Genomic DNA, 19119 nt, shown 5'->3' on the forward strand with positions numbered 1-19119 from the left:
ACATGAAAATAATACTTAGATCTACTTACTGTGATGTCTTCACTGTGGTGAGTTGATGGCGGATGCTCTCCTGTCAACTCTACCTATGCTTCTTGTTCTTGTAGAATACCGGCGTTAACGGGAGAGTTCTCGGTAGTTGATTTATTGTGTCTATACTAGATGCAATAAATCAACCCATGCTGAATCAATTGTTGCCTGTCAATCTGACAGGTAGTGTAGACATCCCCTTAGCCTCTAAAAGTGGACCTTTAGAATGGGTACACTATATGAGCCAATGGCAGTATAGACTGAGCTATTTTGGCAGCTTTCCCAAATTACAAGAATACAGAAATACTCCTGCAGTAGTGCAAACACATTCTGCAGCAGTGCAAACACAGATTTGAGACCCAAGTGACCATTACAAATATACCATTTTATCTTTGTAAAATATTGTATTATTTCCATGGAAAATATATTATGTTTCTAACTGTTTATGTAAAATTTAACTTTTATTTCCGTACCGATAAACTGTGGATGTATTTCAAGTTCATCAAAATAGTTGAGAACTGTCTCATCTTCAGTGTTTAACTCCCTGAAGAGACTCAGAGTTCTCAAAAACCGGTCCTGAGTATAATGAGTTCCAGCCACAACACTCTCTGGAAGATTCATTACTCGGTTTTTTAGGAATTTATCTGAGGCGTTCAAAGAAACTACATATTCTGTGGAACAAAACAGATTTCTGAGAGTTAGATACAATGTCATCATTTTGTTTTATTTTTCTGCTATCAATAGATAATTGTATGTAAGTAATAAATTCCAAACTACTAGTGAACAGAGACAAACAACAGATTTTTACTTCTCTCCATACAAAACTGCATTACAGAATGCTCCATCAGAGAGGGTATGTCTACACAGCAGCATTATTTCAGAATAACTAATGTTATTCCGAAATAACATAGTCCATGTCTACACACAAGCATCTATTTCAACATAATGGTGAAATAATTTCCAGCAGGAGGACTTTTTACTCTGAGTCCTGTAACCCTCATTTTATGAGGATTAAGGGAAGTTGGAGGAAAAGTGCTCTTTCTCAAGCTACATCTAGATTACAGGCTTTTTGTGCAAGAAGCTTTTTTCAGAAGAGATCTTCCGAAAAAACTTCTTGCGCAAGAGTGCATACACACACAAAAGAGTATCAAAAAAGCGATGTGCTTTTGCGAAAGAGAGCCTCCAGACTCATTGGACACTCTCTCGCATAAAAGGCCAACTGGAACCACTTCATCCAGGGCTTTAGGTCATCAGTTTCTTCCCACTGCTGGTGCTGGAGCCTTGCAGAGACGCGCACTTAAAAGGACCGCCAAGGTCAGCTGTTTCTCTGCTTCTGCTTCTGCTGTGTGTGCTTGCTACCTCTTTGAGAGACAGCAAAGCTTTATCAGTGCCTGCTGTGGTTGCCCTCTTCTTTTTTGGATGCCTCAGCTTTGTTCTTTAGTGCCATGGAGCCAGAGCTGCCCCATGGCAAGCGATGACCCCACACGGCCATGCTGCAGTTTTTGTAGGACTTTGTGTCTGCTGTCTTCCTGGTCCTGCAGGACCTGGACCCCAAGCTCATTCTGGGGTCCCTCTCCATGGCTGCTCCACTCTGGCAACCATACCCCGCAGTGGAGAGAAGACTCTGGAGGCTCGACACCAGTTCAGACTGGTGGGACTGGCTGGTCCTGGAGCAGTGGAATGACCAGCAGTGACTCATCCTCTCTCATTCTCTGTGTTGTGTGTTTCTTTGTCTCCTTCTGCAGGTGGTGAGGGCCATCAACTCTCTCCAGCTGAGGAGGGTAATCCGTCTGGGAGACCTGGATGCGACTGTGGCCAGATTTGCTGCCGTGGGGTTCCTTAACTGTAAGGAGAGCCCCACCCCCTTGGCCCATGGACAAGCAGCCAAGGGAAGTGTCCGGCCATAGTGGGATCCCCTCATGGGCGGCAGAGGAGCCAGGAGCAGCCTGGGCCTCCCGGGGGTCTGCATACATAGGTGCGGGTCACTGGGCTGTGTGTGGGAGTGGTTGCTGCCTCGCACATGCAGGAATGCCTGTGTGCTGTGTGTGGCACTCCTTGGTCTGTGTGGGGTTGTTCCTGTGCCCTTGTAGCTAGCCTGCTTCAGCTGGGGTGCTCCCCCCCGCCTTGTGGCAGGATGTGTGTGGCCTCCCCTGAGCCTGGCAGCAGGATCCTGGGCATGTTCAGGGGCTGCCTGCTGCATCCATGTGCCACACAGTAACGCAGCACATGGTTGCACATGCACGGACCACAGCTCAATCATCCCGCACAACACTCCCCTCTTTCCTCTGTGCACCCGCCTCTCCCACCCTGTGTGTGTGACAACGTGAGACCACTCACCTGAAGATCCCGCCCAGGCATCCGAGGAGTCCTGGGAGACATCTTTGGTCACTGATACTGGCTCCAGGGAGAAGGTCACAGTGCCTGTCTCCTCCTCTGGTGTGGCTGGCTAGCCCTGGCCCTCCTGTTCCTTCTCCAGGGCGACCTCCAGCCAGATGATAATGGGGATCTCAACCCCGTAGTCCACTGGGATGAGTAGGGTAGACGTTTCCCCATCCCCAGGATGTGGTGCAGCTCCCTGTAGTAGTGGCAGGTGTGGGGTCCTGCCCCTGAGCGGGAGCCGGCCTCGGTAACTCGGCCATATCCCTGGCAGAGCTCTTTTACTTTATAAATTTTGGTGTTCCGTTGCTTGGCCCGGGGATCTTGTAAGTCTCCTCCTTGCACCACAGCTCAAGGAGAGACACAATCTCCGGGCCTGTTCAGGATGGGGCACACCTCTTGGCCCCCCTGGGTGGTCCTGGGATCCCTGGGGCTTCTCCCTGCGAGAGCCAGGAGGGTAGCAGGGGGCTTATGGGGCAGACATGGCTGTAGCAGGGAGAGCCACACAGTGAACTGCTCCTCTGTGTCTAACTTCCTGGCACAAGGTTTTTTCAGTGTGCCTGAAGCTTTAAGAAGGGCCAGGGACAGGAACTATAGAGTTGTGATTAGCTTGTATGGAGTGGCCACCAGGGCACCTATGCTTTTTCCTGGAGGTCTCTTCTTGCGCAAAAAAACTCTCCTCCCTGTCCACACATGCCTTTTTGCGAAAGAGCTCTTCCTCATAGAATGAGGATTACCAAATGCTCAAAAAGCCCTCTGTTCTTTCGATTTACTATTGAAAGAACACGCTTGCAGTGTGGCCGTAACTCAGGTTTTGTTGGAAAAACAGCCTTTTTTCCGACAAAACTCTGTAGTCTAGACATAGCCTCATACTTACTGCTGTGTAGACAGTGCCAAAAGCTAAAATAAGTTATTTTAGATTTAGTTTGGCTGTGTAGATGTACCCTTCAACTGTGTACTTAGAGTAATTCACCAATTTTTAACAGTAAACAAAAGTGCTTTGGAAAAAACCCTGAGGTTCTAATGTTATCTAAGTTAAAAACTGTAAAGTTTAACTCCAAACTATGGATCACATCCTACCACACTTAGGGTATGTCTACACTACCACCCTAGTTTGAACGAGGGTGGTTAATGTAGTCATTCGAAGTTGCAAATCAAGTCCGGGATTTAAATATCCCGGGCTTCATTTGCATCTTGCCGGGCGCCGCCATTTTAAAATCCCTGTTAGTGCAGACTCCGTGCCTGCAGCTACACGCGACACGGAGTAGGTAGTTCGAATTAGGCTTTCTAATTCGTGGAACGAGGTGTAACGGTAGTTCGAATTAGAAAGCCTAATTCGAATTACCTACCCCGTGCCGCATGTAGCCGCGGGCACGGAGTCCGCACTAACGGGGATTTAAAAATGGCGGCGCCCGGCAAGATGCAAATGAAGCCTGGGATATTTAAATCCCAGGCTTCATTTGCAACTTCGAATGACTACATTAACCAACCTCGTTCGAGCTAGGGTGGTAGTGTAGACATACCCTCACTGACTGAACTCATTAGGACTATTCATGAAATAAGGAACTATTCAACATGAGTAATAGTGGCAGAATCTCGTTCTAAAGCCCCAAAGAAAGCTGCCATACACAACAGTCAAAATGCTTTAAGTAGTAGAATATGAAAAGATCTGTGAAGTAAGGACTAATTTATCTGATTTTATATATGCTATTGGAAATTGGTGCAGCATTTTAGCAAAATCAGGCAGCCAGTTCTCTTTTCTCAGAGCAAAATTTATAGACTCAATCAAGTACAGCATTTGGGTTAGGAAAACTCAGAAAATGAACAAAAATGCTTCCCAGCTCAGCACAGCCATAGGTAGAGAGTGTAATCATCTCTCATATGGTCACTCTTCTTTTCTTAGAACAGCTGTTTTTTCGATCTCCCCTGCAAATCCTGATGACATGGTCAGCATAAAGCATCTGCAATCTATCATAATGGGTGCGTCTAGACAAATTGCAAATTGCATAGCTTATTCTACGTCTAGACCGAAATAACTTATTTTAAAATTTGGCACTCTGTAGACAGTGCCAGATTTCAAAATAAGGCATCATTCTGACAAATCCCTTAACTCTGGTGGAACGAAGCTTACAGGGACAACGGAATAGCATGTCTGCTATTTCGGGAAATAGTGGGTGTGTTTAAAGATGCAGCATTGCTATTTCGGGATACTTCCGGTATCCCGAAATAGCGCCACAGTCTAGACATACCCAATGATTTATTTATGTTTTCACTTTAAAAATGTGGACAAGTGTCTCAATTTATGAACAAAAGAAACTGCTTAGTTTAGAAGTTAGTGCTTCATCATCTGTTACTGTCTGTAGAGGCCTGGATCAAGACTTTGTTCCAGCGAAACTAGGGCCATTATATGCAAACAAGCAACAGAAGAAGCACTGCTTAATGGTGTGATTATTCTTTTAGAACTCCAGCCTTTGTAAACTTACCTGGAGTGATTAATTTATCATACCGATGGACTTTATTTCTTGTCTCTTCTTCCTCATCATCTTCAACTAAAGTAAAAATACAATATAATTAGTACCGTCACCTGCAGAAACCATATTACTAATGTTTGCTAAAAAGGTGCTTGTAATGATACCCGTCCTTAATGTAAAAACTGAAAAAACAAAGAAGTGGTTTGTGCCCATGAAAGCTCATGATACTATCTACATTTTTGGTTAGTCTCTAAGGTGCGATGGGACCATTAGTTGTTTTTTCCACTTAGGGTGCATCTACACAGCAGGGCTTAACTTGAAATAAGCTACCAAACTGAGCTACGTCAATTGCATAGCTTATTTTGAAATAGCTTATTTCGAAATTGGGAGTGTCTACACAGCACTTATTTTGAAACAGCAATCTTCCTATGACTTCCATTACTCCTCGTACAATGAGGGTTATAGGAGTCGGAGTAAGCAGTCCTCCAGCTTGACAGTATTCTTTCAAAAAAACTGCCTGCTGTGTAGACACTAGTTATTTCAAAATAATGTTGCTGTATTGATGTACCCTTACAAATTAATACAACTACCCTTCTGTCCTTTATATAGTACCAGTTCTTTATATGGTCAAATGACACTAACTTATGAACCCTGACAGCACCATTGTGAGATAGGTGGGTAAATAATTCTGAAAAAAGTGTAGATGTTTCTAAATAAGAAGCACATTATGATTCTAGGTCTTCATGATTCAGAAGAGTCTAAAAAGTTCTATTGTTTAAAATTAGCTTGGTGTGTCCTTTATCTCTACATATGATTTTTTTTTCACATAGCTATAATATATGAACATCTTTTAACACAGAGAGCCTGCCCAACCACTGCAAAATTCTGCTACATGATACACTTTATTACTTCTCTGTGGAGAAGCAACATGCACACCCACCATCTGCTGGCCAACTCCTGCTGCTGAGAAAACATACACTATTTTAGGAGAATGGTGGGGGACATGTCTCCTAATTTGTAGACAATGCCTGCTTAGAGAAAGATCCTCAACTGGTATAAATCACATTGCACCATTGACTTCAGTGAAATTATATTGATTTACATGAAATGAGGGTCTGAGCTGGCTCACTACCTGGACTCTCTTCTTAAAACAGTCTTGTGGTAATCTTACTGGGTGGAATAGGCTCCTGTACTATTTCCCCCAACCACTATACAAGAGCCACAGAAGGACTGAGATCTTCATGTTTGTAAATTTATTTATTTATTCATTTATTTGCCAGGACAGATATTTTGAAAACACTGTCTTCCTTAAAATAGGCCAAGTTTACTTTTACAAGTTATTACAAGTAAGAAAATCAGCTCCCAGCGCTGTAACTCCCAAGGTGTCCAAAATGGCAAGGTACTTAATGTGCACTAACTCTGCAGTTGCTGTGCTCTAGGCCATGTCTACACTGGCAGATGTAAAGAACTAGCTATTACAGCACCGGTCTCAGAGAACAGAAGTGAAAATGTTGTTGGGTGTCCAGAGTTAGCTGCCAGTGCAGTAGCATGACCACACTTGAGGCACTTGCAGTGGGAGTGGTGCACTCTGGGCAGCTATTCCACAGAGCACCTCCTTCCCTTCTCTTACAGAAGTTTGTGGGAAGGCGGAAGGTAAGCATGGGGTATCTTGGGTTCTGTCCCAATGTCCCGGGGTGCATCGCTTCTCATCCCAGCAACTCCTGTGCTTCCATCCACATTTGGTACCATCTTTCAACGGCTTTTGTGCTGCACACTCTGCCTCCTTGGTCTGAGGGAATGGATCCGCAGCTATTAATGAAAATGTTGATAGGTCTCAGGAACATTCATAAATGGCAGTCAAAGTATTCCTGAATTTGCAAAGTGACCATGAAGAGTCCATGCATTGTACATACGACATGAGATTTCTTGTGGCATTCACAAGAGTTGCTGACCACAGCAGAATGCCTTTTTTGGCCTGGGGAAACAGACACTGAGTGATAGGATCACATCATCATGCAAGCTTGGGAAGACAAATGGTGTCTACAGAATTTTCAGATGAGGAAAGCCACTTTCATAGACAGCAAGCGAAGCTCACTGCCACCACCCTGCAGCACAAAGACACAAGAGCATATTCTGACACAGAAAATCAGAGCTGTCTTGATTATGGAAAGCATGTAGCAATCACACTGTGGAAGCTGGCTACTCCAAATAACTTTGCTCAGTCACCAGTTAGTTTCTAGTGGGGAAGTTGACTGTTGAACTAGTGCTGAGGGAAGTATGCAGGACCATCAACTGCATCCTGCTCTGTGACTCTGGGCAATGTGCATAAAATTGTGGATGGTTTTGCACAGATGGGCATCCTATACTGCGATGAGGTAATAGGTGGCAAATACATTCCAATTCAGTCACCAAACCACCTAGCCTCTGAATATATTAACCAGAAAGGGTATTTCCATTGTTCTGCAGGCACTTGTGGATCACTGTGGGTGTTTCATGGCAGGCTGGTCTGGAAAGGTGCATGACGCTCGCATCTTTTGGAACACAGTCCTGTTCAGGAAGCTGCAAGTGAGGACTTTGTTCTTGGACCAGAAGATCACGGTGGGAGAAGTAAAAATGCCAATTGTTATCCTTAGAGACCCTGCCTACCCCTTAATACCGTGACCCTCGAAACCATATATGGGGAACCTTGATAGCAGTAAAGAGTAGGGATGTAAGTGACTAGTCAACTATCCAATAAGCAAAAGCTTATCAGATACTCAGCTAGTCCCTCAACTAGTCTATCAGAGGCAGCAGGGGGGAGGGGGGAGCAGGAGCTGGTGCTGGTGCAAGCCAGCTTAAAAGGCGATTCTCCCCAGCATTATTTCCGCAGAGGACTGGGGAGGCAGGGAGTTAGTGGGGACCAGGTGCAAGCTGGGAATCAGCTGATTCCCGGCTCGCCCCTAGTCCCAAATGCTGCGCCTTTGCTTTTAAAATGAATTAAGAGCCTGCTGGTTCCTAATACATTTAAAAATCAGAAGCGCAGTGGATGTACCTGGCGCAAGCTGGGACAGCTGATTCACCTTTTTACATTTAAGGCTGGTGTGCAGCAGGGTGACCCAGCGAGAGCCGGGAATCAGCTGGCCTGGCTCATGCCGCATCCCTCTCACTGCACTTCAGCCTTTTAAATGTATTAAGAGCTGGCAGATTCTTAATACAGTTAAAAGGCTAAAGCGCAGTATGTGAGGACCCAGCGCAAACCAGAAATCAGCTATCCCGGCTTGTGCAGAGTCCCCCCTGCTGAAGCGACAGAGCCACTGTGGGGTTAGTTCTCGGGGCCAGGAACTAACTCTGCTGCAACTCCCCCACTTATTGACTAATTGATGGAAAATCCCTTGACTAGTTGATGAGTTGATTAAAGTAAATTTAACATTCCTAGCAAAGAGTGGTTGCATAACAGGCTGCGCACGTGCAGAATGACTTTGGAGTGTGCTTTTGGCCATTTGAAAGCCCACTGGTGCTCTCTGTATGGGAAGCTGGTCTTGGCCGATGATGACACCCCTTTGATTATCACTGTGTATTGTACCAGCCATAGTATTTGTGAAGGGAGAGGTGAAAACTTCATTCAGGGCTTGACCAATTTCAGCACCTAGAAGCTAAATTTGTACAGCCCGAAATCAGGGCTGTTAGAGGAGCACAATGCAGGGCCATAAGGATCAGGGTGCCTTGAGGCAGAAATTTGATGCTGAAAATTTGTTGCATGCATGGGATTGCAGTGGCTGCATTGCCAGGGAGTTACTCTGATTGACCCATGTGCTGCACTTACCACTGCACTGACTGCAGCTTTGCTGGGATGCTCTTGCTTGCTTGCTTTCATGTAGTGGAATAAAGATTGCTTTGAAACACATGAATTTCATTTATTAAACATTCAACATAGGCCAAACATGAAGCATGACACATCTGCACTTGGTGAGAGACAGGGATGAAGGAGGGGAGAAGAGGAAGTTACTCACCCTGATAGTAACTGATGTTCTTCAAAATGAGTCTCCCAGTGGGTGCTCCACATTAGGTCAGTGCACTGCCGCCGAGCATCAGAGTGGAGATTTCACAGCAGTGTTTGTGGGGCTGCACAGGTTCACACCAACAGTTACACCCTGTTAGGCTGCAGGCATCACACATGTTTGAGCCCCCCCTCCCACTCCTCAGTTCCTTCTCTACCCTGAAACCATGGCTTGGGAAGGCCAGATCCCAAAGTAGAGGGGAGGAAGGGAGGGTTGTGGAGCACTCATAGGGACACTAATCTCGAAGAACATCAGTTACTATTGAGGTGAATAACCTCCTCTTTGAGAGAGAGATGTCCCCAGGGATGCTCCACATTAGGGGTGTGTCTAGACTACAGGGTTTTGTCGACAAAAGTGGACTTTTGTCGACAAAACTATACCTGCGTCCACACTGCCTTTGAGTTAGTTAAAACATAACGTCGACAAAACTCAGCAGTTTTGTCGACGCTGGTAAACCTCATTCTACGAGGAATAATGCCTTTTGTTGACAGAGTTCTGTCGATAGAAGGCATTATTGCATCTAAACTGTCCTTTGCGTCCACACTGTTATGTCGACAAAGAGGCTTGCTTTGTCGACAGAACTGAATGTAGTCTAGACGCTCTTTGTCGACAGAAGTTTTGTCGACAGTATCTGTCGACAAAACTTCTGTCAACAAAAGCCTGTAGTCTAGACATACCCTAGGTGACTACAAAACAATTTCCCTTTAGGGAGGAAGGGACTTTGGATCTGGCAAAAAAGCAGTGGAAAGAACTTACTTAGCTAGTTTCAGGTTGGAAAGAGGTCCCTGCGTATGTGCATAGTGCTTTGCAAATGTGTGGTTGGAGGACCACGTGGCAGCTGCGCAGATGCCTCTTATGGGTACTTTACAGAGGAATGCTATTGAGGTAGCCATGGCTCTGGTTGAGTGTTCCCTTATACTCTCTGGAGGCAGCACGTCTTATTGTGCGCAGTAAAGCTTGATGCAATCCAAGATCCAGTGGGAGAGTCTCTGTGATGAGACGGCTTGGCCTTTACTGTGGTTTGCTATTGAAACAAATAGTCTGGGAGACGCTTGGAACGGTCTTTTTACTGTAGGTAAAAAGAGAGTGCTCTGCGCAGGTCAAGAGTATGCATTTTTATCTCAAAAGAGTTAGTGTGTGGTTTGGGGAAGAAGATGGGAAGATGTATTGTCTGGTTGATATGGAAGGATGAGTGTATTTTGGGGAGGAATTTGGGATGTGTATGTAAAGTGACCTTGTGTTTAAAAAAATGTGGTATACGGAGGATCTGCCATTAGAGCCGCGATCTCTCCTACCCATCTGGCCAAGGTAATAGCTACAAGGAAAACAGTTTTCATGGACAAGAGTAATAATGAGGTGGTCGCCATTAGTTCAAAGAGCAGCCTAGTTAGAGCATTCAATACTAAATGCAGGTCCCACGGTTGCATTGGTGGATTGATATCTGGATAAGGTGCCTTCAGGCCCTTTAAGAACCTCTTGGATGAGCAAATACAGACGAGTCATCTATCTTGGAGTGGAACGTAGTAATAGCAGTAAGGTGAACTTTAATGGAGCTTATTGCGAGGCCCGCTTGTTTAAGGTGCAGAAGATAGTCGAGGATGTTGAAGGAACCAGCCGGTGACAAGCACACCACGTTGAGAATCTTTTCCATTTCTGAAGGTAGGTTTTGCAGGTGCTCTGTACCCTACTATGTAGAAGTATTGTATTTGCTGTGAGCAGGTCAACTTTAGGTCAGAGAACCATCCATGAGTCATGCCTTCAGGTGTAGTGAGTGGAGGTTCAAATGGGCATTGTGAGAGCCCGGGTGAAGAAGGAGATCCCTGATGCAAGGTAAGTGGATCGGTGGGGCGCAGGACATCGCTTCTAGGAAGGGAAACCATGACTGGTGTGGCCTTGCTAATGCTTTAAGTATGAGACGAGCCCTGTCCCTCCTTATCTTGTGAACGCCCTGCTCAATAGGGGAATAGGAAGAAACGCATAGTCTAGGATGTCCATGTGATAAGAAAAGCATCCTCCATTGCTCCCTTGCCTATTCCTGCCCCGGAAGAGAATAGGGGGCATTGACTATTGGACTGCGTGGTAAACAGGTCTATGGTAGGGTGACCTCACCGGTGGAAGATGTCCGCCAATATGTACGGGTTCATTTGCCACTTGTGTTCGACCAGGAGGGCTCTGCTGAGTACATCTGCCATTGTATTCAGGGGCCTGGAAGATGCACTGTTGTGATAATTGTGTTGTATTTCAAGGACCAGTTCCAAAGTGCTATGGCCTCTGTGCAAAGTGCTCAAGATCAGGCTCTGCCCTGATGATTTACATAAAACATTGCTGCAACGTTGTCTATGTAGTCTGACGTGTCTGTTGGTGATGAATGGGAGGAATTTGACACATGCATTCCTGACTGCCCTCAGTTCTAAGACATTGATGTGCAAGTTCTTGTTGGTGCTGGACCACAGGCCCTGGTAGGTATGACGACACAGATGGGAGCCCCATCTTGTACGAGATACATCTGTCGTCATGGAGACAGATGGTTCTGGTGAGTGGAAGGAGACTCCAGAACACAGGTTCTGTGGGCTCAGCCATCAGCGTGAGGATTCCTTTACTATTCCTGGAAGAGTAAGGAATTTGGAGAGCGGATGGACATTTGTACACCTGTCACAGCCAGCTCTGTAAGCATCTCATGTGCAGATGGGCATTGCCAACTACGAAGTTGCACGCTTCCATGTGCCCCAACAGCTGAAGGCATTCAAGTGCTGTTGTGCAGGGGCTGGATTGTAAGGTATTTACCAAGGCCACAATTTTTTGAAAACGGTCTGTAGGTAGGGATGCGGAGGCCATTGTTGAATCGAGGCATGCTCCTATAAACTGTATCTTTTGTGTAGGAGAGAGTAGCATAAGGAGACAGCATGGCCTTAGAAGGAAGTTCCCCTAAAGACTCTTTGGTGGGTGGTGCTAGAGCATCCCAGCCCTGCCCCCAGGAAGCAGAAGGGCAGGGCCAGAAGTATATTTAAATCCCGGGCTTCATTTGCAACTTCAACTGACTACATTAACCACCCTAGTTCAAACTAGGGTGGCTAGCGTAGACATACCCTGTAAGTGGTCTTGGTGTTACTAGATGGGACAGTACACTGCACCCAGAAAGTGTGTGGGTTACAAAGTGATGTATAGGTTGAACCTCTTATCTGGCACACTTGGGACCTGACCCGTGCCAACCCAGAGAATTTACCAGAGGTCAATAATGTCTAGAAGCATTATCAACACTTCCACTACTTACTGGGCTCTTAGAAGAAATTTAAGGGTAAATTAGACACAAATAACAGCACAGAACACTAAAAGCCAGGACTGATGACTGTAAACAAAATTTATGGGACTGAGAGAAACTCAGCCACACTCATGATAAATGAACATGGAGCTAACTAAAATCATGCCAGACCACAGACGTTTCTAGACCAAAGAGTGCCAGATTAGAGGTTCAACCTGTACAATCCTTCAATTGTAAGCTTCATAGGAAAAATACTATTTTTATGTTTGGATCCTGCACAGCAGTCAGCACAGTGTTGACGGTTAATGTATAACAAATAATATTTATACTTCACAAATACTTTAACTTACGATTAAACAGATCTTTTGCCTGGTCATAGGTCTTTGGAAATCCATCTAAAACATATCCCTGATTCTTGCAAGGCATAGACTTTAGCTTTTCTTTCATGAATTTAATCACATACTGATCATCTAGACGACCTGAAAATTTAACATATGCAGTCAAATAGAGTTAACTATATATGGTTTATGTGGAAGATGAACATCTGAAATAATTTACTAATATTTTTATATGCTTGTCAGAAAGTCTTTGAGTTAAGATCCGAAAATGTTTAATGGCATCACTATTTGGTAAATACCCAGAATCACCTATTGTAATACTGATATGTTACACAATCTTCAGAATACCACACCATTATCAGGTTTAAAATTAAAGACTCCTTTCATAAAACTGTTAATGTTTGATGAGTTTAACTATTATCCAGAGATCAAAGGAATAAAAAAGAGATATAGATATATAGATATAGATATACCCAGGGACTTGCAGTTTCTCTTGAAGCATCTAGAATTAATTTCTGAGTTTACTTGACAAAGCATAACAACATTTACGGTGCATCTACACAGCAGCGTTATTTTGGAGCCATTATTCCGAAATAACAATGCGAGCCTCTACACAGCAATTCTGTTATTTTGAAATAATTTCGAAATAACGGATAGCTTATGTCAACTTCTGTAAACCTCATTGCATGAGGAATAACACCTATTCCAAAATAGCTATTTCAAAATAGCTGCAGTGTAGACCTTCCATTGCTGCTATTTTGAAATAGCTCCTCCCCAGGGCTATTCAAACTAATTACTCCCCAGTGCCTCCTGGGGCTCTAAATCAAGGTCCACATTAGGAAAGCCTGCCTCGGACTAATTTTGAGGCTTCCCTGTAGTGTAGACGTGCTATTTCAAAATAAGCTATTTCAGAGTACTTCTTCCGGAATAACATTCATCCAAGGGTGGAGATTCTCAAATCTGCACCATCCTTTGTGGGTGATGAATCTGAGGAACTGTCCCGGATTGAAGTGTCATTAGAGGAGGTTTTGGAACAAATAGAAAAACTTAATGTCAACAAATCTCCGGGACCAGATGGCATTCATCCATGGATTCTAAAAGAACTCAAATGGGAAACTGCTGAACTATAATCTGTGGTTTGTAACCTATCCTTTAAATTGGCTTCCGTACCTAATGACTGGAAGGTAGCTAACGTGACACCAATATTTAAAAAGGGCTCTAGAGGCGATCCTGGCAATTACAGACCAGTAAGTCTAACTTCAGTACTGGGAAAATTAGTTGAAACAATAGTAAAGAATAAAATTGTGAGGCACGTAGAAGAACATAATTTGTTGGACAAAAGTCAACATGGTTTCTGTATAGGGAAATCATGTCTTACTAATCTAAGGGTATGTCTACACTACCACCCCAGTTTGAACTAGGGTGGTAATGTAGGCAACCGGAATTGCAAATGAAGCCCAGGATTTGAATTTCCCGGGCTTCATTTGCATCTCGCCGGGCGCCGCCATTTTTAAATGTCCGTTAGTGCGGACTCCGTGCCGTGCGGCTACACGCGGCACGGACTAGGTAGTTCGGACTAGGCTTCCTATTCCGAACTACCTAGTCCGTGCTGCATGTAGCCGTGCGGCACGGAGTCTGCACTAGCGGACATTTAAAAATGGCGGTGCCCGGCGAGATGCAAATGCAGCCCGGGAAATTCAAGTCCCGGGCTTCATTTGCAACTCCGGTTGCCTACATTACCACCCTAGTTCGAACTAGGGTGGTAGTGCAGACATACCCTAATAGAGTTCTTTGAAGAGGTTAACAAACATGCAGACAAGGGGGATCCAGTAGATATAGTATACTTAGATTTTCAGAAAGGTCCCTCACCAAAGGCTCTTGTGTAAATTACATTGCCATGGGATAAGAGGGGAGGTCCTTTCATGGATTGAGAACTGGTTAAAAGACAGGAAACAAAGGGTAGGAATAAATGGTAAATTTTCAGAATGGAGAGGGGTAACTAGTGGAGTCCAAGGCTCAGTCCTGGGGACCAATCCTGTTCAACTTATTCATAAATGATGTGGAGAAAGGGGTAAGCAGTGAGGTGGTAGAGTTTGCGGATGATACCAAACTGTTTAGGATAGTCAAGACAGAAGCAGACTGTGAGGGACTCCAAAAAGATCTCACCAAACTGAGTGATTGGGCAACAAAATGGCAAATGAAATTTAATGTGGATAAGTGTAAAGTAATGCACATTGGGAAAAATAACCCCAACTATACGTACAGTATGATGGGGGCTAATTTGGCTATGACAAATCAGGAAAGAGATCTTGGAGTTATCGTGGATAGTTCCCAGAAAACTTCCACACAGTGTGCAGTGGCAGTCAAAAAGGCAAGCAGGATGCTAGGAATTATTAAGAAAGGGATAGAAAATAAGACACAGAATATCTTACTACCTCCTATAAAACTATGGCATGCCCACATGTTGAATACTGTGTACAGATGTGGTCTCCTCACCTCAAAAAAGATATTTTGGCCTTGGAAAGGGTTCAGAAAAGGGCAACTAAAATGATCAGGGGTTTGGAACGGGTCCCATATGAAGAGAGATTAAAACAAATGGGACTTTTCAGTTTAGAAAAGAGGAGACTGAGGGGGGATAGGATAGAGGTATACAAAATCATGAGTGGTGTGGAGAGGATGAATAAAGAAAAGTTATTTATTAGTTCCCATAATAGAAGAACTAGATGACACCAAATGAAGTTAATGGGTAGCAGGTTTAAAACTAATAAAAGGAAGTTCTTCACACAGCATGTAGTCAACCTGTGGAACTCCTTGCCAGAGGAGGCTGTGAAGGCTAGGACTATAACAGAGTTTAAAGAGAAGCTAGATAAATTCATGGAGGTTAGGTCCATAAAAGGCTATTAGCCAGGGGATAGAAATGGTGTCCCTGGCCTCTGTTTGTCAGAGGCTGGAGAAGGATGGCAGGAGACAAATCGCTTGATCATTGTCTTCGGTCCACCCTCTCTGGGGCACCTGGTGCTGGCCACTGTCAGCATACAGGCTACTGGGCTAGATGGACCTTTGGTCTGACCCAGTACAGCCGTTCTTATGTTTTTATGTAGTGTAGATGTACCCTTAAAGGGGGGAACGTAGCAGAAGTGTTAAGCTTGCAAAATGCTGGGTTTTACTCATGGTCTCAAACGGTCTGAAAGGACAGTGTTCTCCCTTTGACTTCTTGCAGTGCAGACAGTGACAAAAGCCGAGTTAAGGTACTTTGATTTCATCTATGCAATTAATGTAGCTGAAGTTGCATATGTCCTAGGAATAAAATTCAAATTCTTACTTCTCCTATAGTCACAGCTCCAACTCCTTCCTCTTTGCTTTGCTTTGTTTTAAAAAGTCTTAGTTAAATACATATAAGCTACTGTAATCAGAATATTTGTATTAAAAATATTTCATTGGTATAACAAAGTAAAGCTATACAAGATAGGATGCAGTTGTGCTTATTACTGTATCCCTTGGGTGAGCTACATATGACTTTGCAGACAAAGCATGCATTAATTAGGCAAGTACAGTGCTTTTTCAGGGAAAATAATTCCACACCTCAATGATTTAAAAAGCTAAAGGCCAAAAGCCAACAGGACTTTAACCACAAATAATATTTAAAAATACTTATATGTCACTTTATCTATCCATAGCCCTTACAGTATTTTACAAACAAGGGTAAGCATTATTTACCCTTCACAGATGGGGAAACCAAGAACAAAAAGTTACTTTTTTTTTCAAGATTAGTTGTAATAAAGAAACCAAGTAAGACCTGGCTAGCTTTTTTATTTTAAGTGACACTAATTAGGCTCTCAATTCTGAAAGATAAGCATGATATAATTAATTACAAAATATTTTGGCCAAGAATCTAGACAGAATATAGAGCTGCAAGTAAAATGTCAGTTTGTAGTGTCAAAAGGATTGCATACAATATATATAGAAAGAATTGCTACTATTATAATAGGTTTCCAGTTTTTAAAAATGCATATAACTTTTAAAAGGCACATTGGGTCAAATTCTGTCCTGTTACTCTCATACAAATCCAGTCATTTCAGTGGAATTTCACAAAGATAACTGAGGTATCTTTGTGGGCATGACTCTTCCCTTCAATGGGAATTACAATGCCTAAAGAAACAGGCACAAATCAATGTCTTCGTTTTTCATGTGTATACAAGTTACATCTGTTAACTAAAATCCAGGCTACCATTATCAGTCCGTCCATGCTTTACCTCCATTCTGCTCCATGTTTTCCTTCACTCCATCTAAGAGTTCTTGTGCCTCTTCTACATTCTCCCCTTCTTCTTCATCTTCATCTTCTTCTCCCTCTTCTGCCACCTCTTCAGTTTCCACTGTTTCTTTAGGAGCAATAATTTTCTCCTATGTAAAAAATGGTTCACAGATACTTTGGTTAAATTCTGCCTTTGGTATTAGACAGGTACAATTAAGGACAACATTTGGCCTACTGTCTGCATCATAGTTTCAGACTAATAATTGAAAGCCAGTGCTGTTACACAGGTGTAATTAATAAAGCTGCTAGAAGACTTATTCGGCATTGCTCAGGTCCTTCATGGCAGGGGGCTGACGGCATGTGGAATGCAGGAATCAGGTCAGGAGTTGAGGAGGCCCAGGGCAGGTAGTGGGGGGTTCAGGAGTCAGGGCAGGGGTTTGGGTGTGGGGGGGGGGGGGGCTCAAGGCAGGGGATGGTGTGCAGAAGTAAGGGCAAAGTTTTGGACATATGTGGGAGGGGCTCATGGCAGGGGGCTGGGAACTGTGAGGGAAGGGCTCAAGTCAGGGAATGGGGATGCAAGAGCCAGGGCAGGGGATGAAGGGACTCTCATAGGGGGCTGGAAGGGCTCACCAGGACCTCCCACAGTAGTGAGGATGGTGCTACAGCTTCCAGCCCCTTTCAGCTCCGCAGGGAAGGGATAGCTGTGGGGCCAGGGCTGCAGTGCCTGGCCCTGACTAGTGGCAGGGCTCCTGAGGGAGGGGAATGGAGGCCAGGACTGCAGTGCCCCGACTTGACCGCTAGCAGGACTTCTGCAGGGAGTGGCTCTGGTGAGGTGGGGCTGCTGGCGGGGGAGGGGGGAAGGGGGCAACTGGCTGGCAGTCCCCCCAACCAGCACTGCAGCCGAGGGCTGTGGGAGGGGTTTGGAGCAGAGGGGCCACTTACCTTGCTGGTGGACAGCAACATGGAGAGCTCCAGCCCCTGCTGAACACTCTCTTCCTGGTGCGGCTGCCCCCGGTGGTCACTCTGCAGTATAATTGTCCCTCCTACCAGCCCCTTTTTATGTTACGGATAACAATCCCTCTCCAGGTACATCCCATTTTCCGGGCACAATCCTGACCTTGCTCTAAGTTAGGATAAGAGGAAGCTGCATACCAAATTTGATGGTCCTAGTTCTTACCGTTCAGGAGAAGTTCTTCAACAAATGGACAGACAAACTCCCAGACAGACAAGCAAACACTATACATAATTATAACTATATATGTATATAACTATAACCGAAATCTCTGAGGTGGCAGGCCTGATGGGGCTGTAAAAAAGCCAAAAATGGCTCAGAATTTAACAGGTAGATATTAACAACAATGAATCCCAGTGATGATTGAACCTATCATCTTTTCAACAAAAAGTGCTTTCAGTCATGCTTGCAACTACTTCCATTGTTTCACATGGATTCAACAGACATTTTAAGCTTAAGACTGATGTATGGTGTGTGACTGTGCTGACTGTGTTGTGTGGATAGTTGTGTTGATTTTTTGGGCGAGAGATTTGTGTGGCTAATTGTATTGAGTTGTGTGGGGGGAGAATTGTGTGGATTTGTGTGCTTGCAAATGAGGGGAGCCTATGTGAGTTTGGGGTTATTGTATATGTGCATTGTCTTGTGTGGGGGAGTGGTTGCTTGTATATACTGGGAGATTTCAGTTAATTTTTGCAGGTGTTAGATGAGGGATTTGTGCTGATATGCAGGGCTATATGTGTTTGGGGTTATTATGTGTGTTGTGTTCTTTCGTGGGTGGTTTTCAAGAACTGTGGCAGTTGGGCCAAGTAATCTGATATCTGTGCAGACTCCTTCATATACCCGATGAAATTTTTGCATGTAAAATAGCTATAGAGAAAGGATGATATTTGGGTTGATAACACCATGTTCTAAGACTCTTGGCATGGCAGAGACATGGCTTCTTATAGGTGTACACAATATGGGTGTAACTCATAAAATCAGCATTGCTGAGAACTTAAAAATGTAAGATTCTGAATCCTAGGCTATATCTACATTATAATGATCTATCGGAAAAAGGTTCACAAATTGAGTTCCACAATTTGTGTACCTTTTTCCAATAGTTTTTTCAGAAGAGGCTTTTCCAAAATTTGGCCCATCTACATTGAGCCAAATTTTGGAAAAGCCTCCTCTTTCGGAAGAGCCCTTCTTCTTCATGGAAGAAGGAAGACAGGACTTCCGAAAGAGTGCATCTGCTCTTCTGCAAAAAAAAAAAAAAAAATAGTGGAAGAGCAGACGCGTTCTCTAGACGCAGCAGAGTTTTTTCTGGGATACCTCCTGGTATCCCGGAAAACCCCCGTAGTGTAGATA

The 19119-nt window shown here is 44.2% G+C and overlaps 1 protein-coding gene across 3 annotated transcripts in view; it reads right to left on the reverse strand.

The window, feature by feature from the left end:
- AK7 (adenylate kinase 7) overlaps positions 1-19119 on the reverse strand; it is a 79297-nt gene that overhangs the window by 15967 nt on the left and 44211 nt on the right. For all 3 annotated transcript variants that reach the window (XM_075926616.2, XM_075926617.2, XM_089778362.1), the window contains exons 12-15: positions 16762-16909; positions 12521-12649; positions 4887-4952; positions 501-698 (exon numbers count right to left, since the gene is read on the reverse strand). In XM_075926616.2, coding sequence (XP_075782731.1) covers positions 501-698; positions 4887-4952; positions 12521-12649; positions 16762-16909 — 541 coding nt within the window. The remainder of the gene's footprint in view (positions 1-500; positions 699-4886; positions 4953-12520; positions 12650-16761; positions 16910-19119) is intronic.

The sequence above is a fragment of the Pelodiscus sinensis genome, chromosome 5 (genome assembly GCF_052426305.1).
Source record: "Pelodiscus sinensis isolate ZL-2025 chromosome 5, ASM5242630v1, whole genome shotgun sequence".
NCBI classification, from domain to species: domain Eukaryota; kingdom Metazoa; phylum Chordata; order Testudines; family Trionychidae; genus Pelodiscus; species Pelodiscus sinensis.